This window comes from Notothenia coriiceps, unplaced genomic scaffold (genome assembly GCF_000735185.1).
Source record: "Notothenia coriiceps isolate Sejong01 unplaced genomic scaffold, NC01 NC01_scaffold00022993, whole genome shotgun sequence".
Taxonomy (NCBI): domain Eukaryota; kingdom Metazoa; phylum Chordata; class Actinopteri; order Perciformes; family Nototheniidae; genus Notothenia; species Notothenia coriiceps.
The window spans coordinates 21,591-31,451 of record NW_011355694.1 but is presented as its reverse complement, the minus strand read 5'-3'; the positions used below and the strand labels follow the sequence as shown (position 1 = coordinate 31,451).

Below are 9,861 nucleotides of genomic sequence, written 5' to 3'. Positions count from 1 at the left end.
GCTTCGTGGCCAGGTCAGGCATTGAAAATTATGATTTGATCTCAATGCTCTTTATCTGGTTAAATCAAGTTGAATTACGAAAATAAATAATAATATAATCATTAACTTGCTCTGCTATTGATATTGAAGGCAGCACAATTAATTAAGGATTTGGGGATGAAATCTCATTTTTTACAACATCAAATCTCAAGTCCACTGTTTGTTACAGGCAAAATATGTGCTACATCTTATTCTGAAATAAGTTTTGGTGCGTTTTTGTACTTAATAAAATATCTTTGTTTTGCCTTAAAGATCCTCTCTACCCATGATCATTTTAATGTATTCTTAAATTATAATGAGAATAGTGATAAAAAAAACATCAATTACTTCCAAAGATATTTCTCAATCTGTATTATTTTTACAAATCACCAGGCCCTAATAATAATTGGTATAATCGATGCTAAGGACATTTAACACATATCAAAACACATACATTCAAGCCACCTGTTAAGCAGTATTTACGTTTGTTACTCGACCTATTTTTCTATAAAGGTGAGGATTTTCTTACCGCTACTTCTGCATGCTCTGATAGGATAACTGTATGCTGTTGAAAAAACCCAATACACAAAGTTACTTTATCATATTCCTCGCTAGCCGCTCAGGGGCTGCAGTGGGGCGTGTGCTGGTGGGGGGGGTGGGCTGTGACCATCCTGTGCGGGGGGTCCTGCGCGCTGGGGGGTCTGGCTCGGGTGCTGGCTTGCTCCTCTGGAGGTCTGCTGGGGCGTGCCTCCCGTGGCCTCGCCGATGGGACCCCCCTCACTGCTCCACCTCTGCGGCGGGCCGGGCCTCGAGGGCACCCGCTCCCTGGCAGGGAGCTCCACGAGGGGGGCATCCCCCGACCCCTGGGGGAGGCAGAACACTGAGGTAAATTATTTGGAAAATGAAAGATTCAACTTATTGTTCATGTACGTAGTACAAGGTACTATGCTAACGCAAACCGCTTCACTGCATTTGACCCATCCTAGTGTTAGGACCAGTGGGCTGCCCATTATGGTACGGCACCCAGGGAGCAGTGTAGGCGAACGGCTGCCTTGCCTCAGGGACACCTGGTAGCACTTGGTCTTTCGGCGCGGACTTGAACTGGTGACCTTCCAGGTTGCCAAGCCAAGTCCCTATGGACTTCGCCACCACTGCACCTTGTTCCTCTCTTTTAAGGAATACTTCAGGATTTATGGAAGTATGTAGGACCTGTACAGAACGGTGACATACTAAAGGAGCATGTCTTTGGGATTTAGTGCCTTTAGTGGTCAAGCTAACACAAATACAGGAATTAGAATAGGAATTGGGAGGGATGAAACCCTCTCTAATGGTCACGACATGCAGAGCACACAGCACCACACAGGTCTGAAATTTGGCCTCTGCTTTAACCCATTATAGTACCAGGAGTCTAGGTACTTAGGTTAGCAGTACCATATCTTAACTTAAAAAAAGTAGTCAATATAACAAACCACTAATAAACATCTGTGTTCAATTCCATCCCTCTGAATTCCTCACCTCGGTCCTCGGTCACCTTCATAAAAAGAGGTGGTTGCAGTTGATGTTTTGAAAGACTCAGGGCACCCTTTCCCTCCATTTTCACCTATTCATGCTAAGCAGAAGCTAACCTTCGAGCTCCAGCCCCTATTTGCCATACGAACATGCAAATGGATTTTAAATCACATGATGTTAACACTGAGGGTAAAAAATATGTTCCTCTACTTGAAGGGAATACTACAGAATTTAGGAAACATGTAGACCTGGACAGACTTCATGAGACCTTTATGACATCCTCATAACACGCACTAACATGTCAGCTACCGTTTCAGAAAAAGAACGTGTTAAAGGAACAGTGTTGGGGGTTTAGTACCATTTACTGCTCAAGCCAACCGAAATACCAACTGACTTCAGGACAAGCTATTCCTTACAAAAAGGAAAAACTTGTTATATGAGAAAACTGGCATCTGTGTGTGTGTGTGTGTGTGTGTGTGTGTGTGTGTGTGTGTGTGTGTGTGTGTGTGTGTGTGTGTGTGTGTGTGTGTGTGTGTGTGTGTGTGTGTGTGTGCCTCACCTGTGTGCTACACCAGGGGGGAGTCCGCGGCCCCTGACCGGAGGGCCCCCTCTGCCTCTGGCCCCGTGATCCTGGCCTCCGTTCAGGTAGCCCATCTCCAGGAACTGCTCTTGGCAGATATCATCCATCATATCCTACACACGTTAACACACACACACACACACACACACACACACACACACACACACACACACACACACACACACACACACACACACACACACACACACACACACACACACACACACACACACACACACACACACACACACAGAAAGAAGACATAGAGAGGAGGTTAGAATTAGAGACTAGGGCCACATGACATGGGAGAAGTGGAATGAAAAAGCAAGAAAGGGAGGCAGTGTGGAAGAACGAGCGATGAATAAAAGAGTGAAACACAATTACAGAGCTGCTCACAACCCCCCCCCCCCCCTAATGGCTAACAGGCTTCCTGTCTGTCTTCTTGAGTGGAGGAGAAAGTCTCAGTGCCAGTGACTCAGTGTTAAAGAGAAGGGGGCGGCAGGGGGGTTTTAGTGGATGTGGGGGTTTGGAAAGCATCCATCCACACTCCTGAGCCACTCCGTCGAGCACAGAATGTAAATCTGTTCTCTCTGCACTTCTTGACAAGCCTGGTGAGATTGCATCAACTTATTATCATCTGCGAAAAAACAATAACTGGGGGGGAATTAACAAAGCGGTCCGTCTGAGCGACACAAATCCAGTAACGCAATCCAACACTTCTTCGGAGAGCGATCGCACCGGGATTGAATTTATTATTTCCCATCAAATCAGTCCCTGAAATTGTGACCGAGCTCTAATGACAGTGAAAAAGAAGAGAAAGGAGAACATGGAGCGCGGACTTCACATTTATCTGCAGCCTAAGCTAACACCAGCGACTCAGATATTCATCAGTGAGACTGCAAGGTGACACTTTACCCATCAAGGTGTTCAGATGAATCTAGTTTCTTCATATATTGCATTAAAAGATACAAATAAATTGTCAATGTGCTTCATACAGCATCAAGGCTCTGCTTGTGCATTTACATTGGCAGACATACAGATGAAGAATAGATGAGGAAGAACAGAAGAGTCAAAGCCTTATGGAATACCTGAGTGCAGGTAGTAATACATAAAACATAGCTTCGGCAGATAAAATCCACCCATTTATTCAAATATGGCCTGGTTTCAAATGAAGGACGTCAAACCTGACAGATTATGGCTTTAAGTTGTCACGACAGGTTCTGCAGGGGACGGCTTTGTCCTGCCTATTCCTCCTATACCACCCTCTAATAAAAAAGAACTTGTCCTGCTTTGGCTGGAGCCGTGGACAGAGCACTGTGGGCTTCAGCCAGGCTTTGTTGGCCCGTGATCAAGAATCTCTCAGCACAAAAACGGATGAAATAAGCGTAGGCCGCGCCGGGTGAAATACACCATGGATCTGTCTGGGAAACTTACATCTCCACGCTGAGTGTCCTCGCTCCCTGAGGAATGAGACTCAGTGATGGACAGACAGGAGGAACCCTGCCAACAAGATGCCTCCTGTTGAGCTGATCTTCTATTAGATTTAGAGTGTTGTCAACACGCACCTCTTCTCACCCTCTGTCTGAAACCAGAGTCTGCTCTGATTGGTTAGCTGGCCGGCTCTGTTGTGATTGGTCAACCACTTAAAGATGTCCCGCCCCTTAGCCTATCATGTACAATGTGTTGGAGGGATAGCCAATAGAAGCATAAGTGTTACATAGAGATGTCCCTCTGTTCCAGAAGTAAACAAAGGAGTCCAATGGAGGCGTTTCAGGCACAAAAACCTATAACACACTACAAGAGAGGGAAAACCCCAAAAAGCACAATAGGGCCCCTTAAAGGTGGGGTAGGTAATTTTGGAGAAACCAGCTTGAGTGCGCTAGAATTTGAAAATACACAACCGGAAAAAATCTGCCCCTTCCTTACAGAGCCCCTCCTCCAACACACACAAACGCGCACATGACCAATGAGGGCACGAGATAAGTTTGTGCACAGATGGAAGGCTGACAGGCAGGTAGGCCATCCAGTTACTTTAGCCGGGCCGGCTCAGATGATTGGTCGTGCTTTTTACAGTACCACGGCTTCCACAGATGACATTTTTTTCTGTATTTTTTGTCAAAGCACTTCAGATATTCATTGCTATCGGGATGTTAAGAGCATTCCATGGAATATAACCATAAGTGTTTCTCGAGCCGGTTTCTCAAACTTACCTACCTCACCTAGCAATCTTTCAGGCATTCTTTTCCCATTTATAATTAATATTTAATATTTGATAAACCAAATAATTCATCATGAATCTATTGGCACTGCAGATTACAAGTGTTTAATCGTAGGGCTAAATGGAAAACCCACTAATTACTTGATTGAATCATTTGGCATTGAATTAACCACAACTTTAGCAATCTTTGCCGGTACAATTTTCATAAAGGCAAAGATAAGCTTTGATTTATATCTTTAGTCGAGCTTTGTCGGATTAATTTCAGCACATCACATAACGTTTATTAACTTGTGTTGGGTGTGAGTCAATATTGTTGACATTTCACAGTCTACATGATGAATTAAATACATTATATGCAGTTTAATGAGTTGTAAGGAATATGTGTTCGATGCAGCAGCTACCAAAACGTCAACAGAAAGCAAGACACGAGCACAGCACCACAGCAGAGAGGGACTCACAGGAAACAGGAACTTCTTGACCTCCTCCATGGCGTGGGCCATGCGCAGGTAGGCCTCGGGCACGGGGGCGAACACCTCGACGAACACGTGCAGCTCCAAGGACAGGTGGGAGTATTTGGGCTCGCCGGCTTTCCTCAGCCCCTCCTCCTGAAACCAGACAACATCACATCAGAATCAGAGAGGCAGAGCAGCTAAGTCAAATGAATTATGCAAGGAGTGGTCACAATTCATCGGCATCAGAGGGCATCAAGCACAGGTGGTGTTCCCTTCCTTTGTGTGGATTAATAATTGCATCAAAGTGGAGGAAAAGTGTTTTAACGGGAGTTCCTGAAGACTCCAGATGTGCAGAGTGTGAATGCCCTTGGCTTTACATTCACGTTCACTCTGTCAGTTGAAACCATCTGCCTGACATCGCTCTGAACTACAGGCCAGATGTGTTATGGCTCCAGGTACAAGTGTGTAGCACCATATGTGTGTGTGTGTTTAAGAAAGTGCACTACCTTAGATTTGTCTCTCATGGATCCTTTGCCCAGCACCGAGATCTTGGCCCCGGTCTCTTCCTGCAGACGTTTGATCGTGTTGCCCTGAGGTCCCAGAATCTTCCCCACGAAATTGAACTAATGGCAAAACAAAGCAGGGAGAAATTAGCCTGACAGTCAAAGCAGCGGTGAGTTTAACACCCAGGGTGAAGTGTCAGGGCGGCGTGTTGCTTCTGCTGCAGCTTTAAGTAGTAGATTTACCAAGATCAATAAGATCCCTGAAGGCTGCAGCACTGTCCGTCTCTATTCACTACATTCATCTAAAGCCCTGCCTATTTGTGCCTGTTTAATATTTAAAGAAACTCATTAACGTGTGCATATGTGAGCCACAATTAGCAAAAGAGTTGCCTTTAAGGAAGCAATTCCTCCTGGAGTTGTGAAAGTAATCTGAAACCACTCATGAGCTTTGTCTCTCCTGAAACTGGACTGATGTTCCGACTCAAACTAAGCCCGTCAAACTAAGCCGGGCTTCAGGAGATCAGGAGGCTGTCTTACTGCACAGACCAGACACCTACAGCGTATTGATCTGAGGCTGGAGACGAAGCAGCGTCTATGCCTCCTATTCTGCTTCACATCCGGTAGAAATGTCAACTTTTGTACTTAAAAAAGTACGCTGGATACTCAAAAGTATACAACAGGATTTAGACAGCCACAATATCAACATATAGGTCACTTACAATCATGCAAATACATTCTACAACATGCAGAAGAAGCATCATGCAACTAGAAAGCTGTGAGTTTTACAGGAACGATTAGCCAACAAATTAATCTACAGAAAATGAATAGCCAACTATTTTGATAATTAGTTCGTCATTAAAGTCGTTTTTTCATGCAGAGAATGCGGTTATTAGCCTCTCAAATATGAAAAACTCTGCTTTGCATTACATTAAACTGAATGTTTTGGAATGCCTTAAGACCATCCCTTTTGATTTATGACATGTATTGACCAATAATCAATTGAGAAAACAATCAGCAGATTAATAAATAAATTGAAAATAATGGTCAGTTGCAGCTGTGCTTTTCCAACAACATAAACCATCGTGCAAAAATCAATGTAGTCAGAAGTGAGAGATATAGATCAAATGATATATGAATGAATACACCTGAGGGTGAAGTGAAGTAAGATTTCACACTGAATTAAAACACGTTCACGGGATCCAATCTCCTGCTGCACACAGTAGGCAATACAATCGCTCTCCTATCCATCGGGATAATAACATTTTGATCCTTTTGATGATATTTTAAAACACGCCAGAATCTGCTGTAATTATTCTCTGCAGCTTAGAGATCAAGGTTAGGAGGAGTAATTTGAGACTCCACAGTAACCCCGTGGCTTTGTGTAATTGAAACCTGGCTGCAGGATCAATTAAATCAAGAAGGTTCACGGTGAAAAGAGACGAAGAAGAAGAAGAAGAAAGACAGGCTCACCTTCGGGTACTGTTTGACAGGTATGAGCACTCGTTCCTTTAGTTTGATGTTCTTTGTTGTGAAAAGGTCCATGTAGTCGTCCGCCTCCTTTTTAGTCTCGTCTTTCTGGAGTCTATCAATTTCTAGAAAGGATGGGAGAGGCATCGTTTCAGACAACGTGTTCATGCAATAGAACAGGATCAAAGTACAAGGAGGATTTATGAGCACTTTCATTATTCAGTAAGTATTGACTGAGAGATGTGCAGGTCAAACAACATCTTAGTGTCTAGACTCTAACTTGGCCAGATTTTGCAACACACAAGTTACTTTTAATATATGTTTCTACTTCAGTTTTAAGTATCATTTACATCCAAAAGAAGTTCATTTTTAATCTATTTTTTTGCCTGGTTTTAACAGAGAAAGTTGGACAGATTTTGACCGACAGTCAGAGTTTAAAGAAAGCCTGGTGCTTTCAATAAAACACAAGTTTGTTTGTTTTTCATTCAGCAGGTATTTCTGAACTTGTCCACACCCTAAATGGAGATGAAACGGGTAATTAGTCGATAATCTGGCAAACTACTTTGACAATCAATCATTTGAGCACTTTGTCAAGCAAAACTCCAAACAGTCTCTGCGGCTAACATTTAAAAAAATAATATCTTAACACACCTTTGAATCTGTTAACTTGTGTTAAGGTCTTCAAAATATCAATCATTTTTGTGATATCTGCACATCAAACTGTTCCAGAAAGACTGATATTGCACATTTGAGTTAGTTAAAAACGAGTACCGCTAGAATACAGCCTTTTGAAATGTTACATTTTTGCCTTGTGTGTTTAATTCAATGTATTTTTCCACAATAGGATGTAGGGAAATAATGTGCTTCTTTGTTTTAAATAATACAAAAAGCAATTTGGGTCAACAAGCAGCAGAAAAGGCAGAACTAAACCGCATCGATTGGTTATCTTCAAAACATGTTATTATTGTGATATTGAACCCAAATAATCGCATCTTTTCCTCCTATTGTGCAACCCTATAATCGTCACCATTTCCCATTACTTATACAACAAGAATAGACAAGAAAAGACTCGCCAGTGCAAGCAACAAATCAAATTATAGCACCAATTCTGAACTCTGTAATAGGCAGCCAACACCACCATCTCTTCCCTGTGGCGCCCAGCACCCTCAGCTCTTCATCTCATCCTCCTCCTCACTCCTGGCCGTGACATCTCCTGAGCGGCGATGTTCAAACATGTCAGCTCCATCTCAGAGCACCTGCTGCAGATGTGCAAAGCCTCAGAAGATGTCACAGTGAGGGAACCCACAGCAGAAACACTTCTTACTGCATCGCTCTCACTTTCAGGGATGCAACACTAGATTGTGCACATCCTGTTAGACAAAGAGACCTTAACCACTGCCAGAGAGGGGGCTCAGACACATGACTGGAGCAGGAACCAGTTTGCAGGAAAAAATATCACTCAATCTCTAGGAGAGCTCACACAAAGATCCCATAATAAGCAATCCTTCAACAGTTTATCTATAGCACTCAATAGCAAATAATGACCTTATGTGCATTTCTTATTTACGCGATGTGTGGTACTCTGGAGAAAATACTAATTGCCATTATTTTTGACTGATATTGCGATATGTCTCAATATTGGAGGGATTAATTACCAAAAAAACAGGTTTTGCTCAATTTTTTAAATATGATTCGATAAAAATTCAGTTTTAACACATTTTTAGCCCAATTTGAATAACGTCTTTTGTCGATATTGCGATTTCTATACATTTCGGATATATCGTGGAATCAAACCGAATGTCGTACGTTAATGCACGTAAGGAGTCTAATTCTGCACGGTGTTGTCCCTTTAAAAATGTATGCAGAACATATGAATAGGGGGCATCCCTCTCCAGCCCCAGAGCTGCCAAGGCTGCAGACTCCTGCTCAAGGACACTTCAGCAGCGGTACCTGAAGGTCTCTGTCTCCGGTAGCAGGCCACCACCGCCGCCTCCCGGATTCAAAGCAGCGAGGTGACCCCCTGTAAGGGTATCTGGTGAACATTTATCAGCTGCTGCGCAACACACCTGCCAGATAATGCAACCAACAGAGCCTCGACAACAACAAGCTTTACGTTTAGGATCACAAGCACCAATACAGAGCGACGCAGGTGCACAAAAGGAAGCGGAAATTTGACTCTGTGGTTTGGGCTGTTTACACTGTCAGACACCAGTCTTTAGCTATCATGCAATTAACTCCTATATGCACCAAGCGCGTATTTATTACACTGTTCCGGTTAAACCCACGTCCAGTGCGCAAACACATGGCAGTGTCAGCGTGCAGGTGTGCGTCTATTTGGGTGAGTGGTGGAAAAAACTAGCAGCACATGTCAGGACTTTACCTGCGTTTAAAAGTTTCATAGCGTGCGTAAAAGACGAGTCCAGGCTGTCCTTCTCCGCCAGCAGCTCGGGGAGATATTTCTCGTCGTTCTCCATTTTAGCTGGGGATGGTGCAACACAAAAAGCGTGAAAAACCCACAACAATTATAGAAAAAAAAGTAGTCCAGTTATGTAACTACGGAGTGCCGCGTATCCTGTGTGCAGACCGAGCTTCGCATGTGGCTCCCGGGAGTTTCTGCGACGGAGGGTCCGGTACTCTGTCTGTTCCCCGCACCGGCTGGTCCTCTCGGTGTGTTCAGCTGCTCTCTCTGGATGGGAATGAGAGAACAATGCGCGCAGACACCGGGAGGATAGTGATCCTGCTGAAGCCGGCGGAAGTGAGCTCAGATAGATGTAGTGCTCCGGATTGACGCCGCCTACATGTGATTATAATCCCAGTATCAGATTATTAGAGGGTGGGATGGTGCTGGTATCATAAACAGGTCATGTCTACTTCCAGGTGTTTAGGAACCCTGATCCTGGGTACCAAATGAGGGAAGCTACTATGGACACTTCTGTGGTTGAAGTAACTACATAGTAACTAAGTCATTTATGCTATTCTTTAGGCTACTAGAATACACATTTTGTACTTGTTGGCTGCCTTACTGAGTATACATTTCATGTTATTTCCTACATGTAATAAAGGTATTCTGATGTACTAGTACTGTACTCAGGTACACATTTTAGGTACTTGTAC

General features: G+C 43.6%; 1 protein-coding gene across 2 annotated transcripts; it reads right to left on the bottom strand.

Moving 5' to 3' along the window:
• Positions 1 to 624: 624 nt before the first annotated feature.
• Positions 625 to 9,480, bottom strand: LOC104954204 (KH domain-containing, RNA-binding, signal transduction-associated protein 1-like). 2 transcript variants are annotated; one of them, XM_010781280.1, is made up of 6 exons: positions 9,128 to 9,480; positions 6,751 to 6,872; positions 5,284 to 5,400; positions 4,784 to 4,930; positions 2,087 to 2,220; positions 625 to 881 (listed from the first exon to the last, which is right to left on the bottom strand). In XM_010781280.1, the coding sequence occupies exons 1-6, from the start codon at positions 9,219 to 9,221 to the stop codon at positions 638 to 640; spliced, it is 858 nt and encodes a 285-aa protein (XP_010779582.1). In that variant the 5' UTR covers positions 9,222 to 9,480; the 3' UTR covers positions 625 to 637. The 2 variants fall into 2 exon arrangements, with proteins under 2 accessions (XP_010779582.1, XP_010779583.1); XM_010781281.1 differs by having other exon boundaries at positions 695 to 898.
• Between the last annotated feature and the right edge of the window lie 381 nt (positions 9,481 to 9,861).

Coding starts and splice junctions, on each gene's coding strand:
- LOC104954204 (XM_010781280.1), bottom strand. CDS start 9,221: ATGGAGAACGACGAGAAATATCTCCCCGAGCTGCTGGCGGAGAAGGAC. Junction 2,221..4,783: donor TCAAGAAGTTCCTGTTTCCT/GTGAGTCCCTCT, acceptor TAACGTGTGTAG/GATATGATGGATGATATCTG. Junction 882..2,086: donor CCCCCTGGTGTAGCACACAG/GTGAGGCACACA, acceptor TGCCTCCCCCAG/GGGTCGGGGGATGCCCCCCT.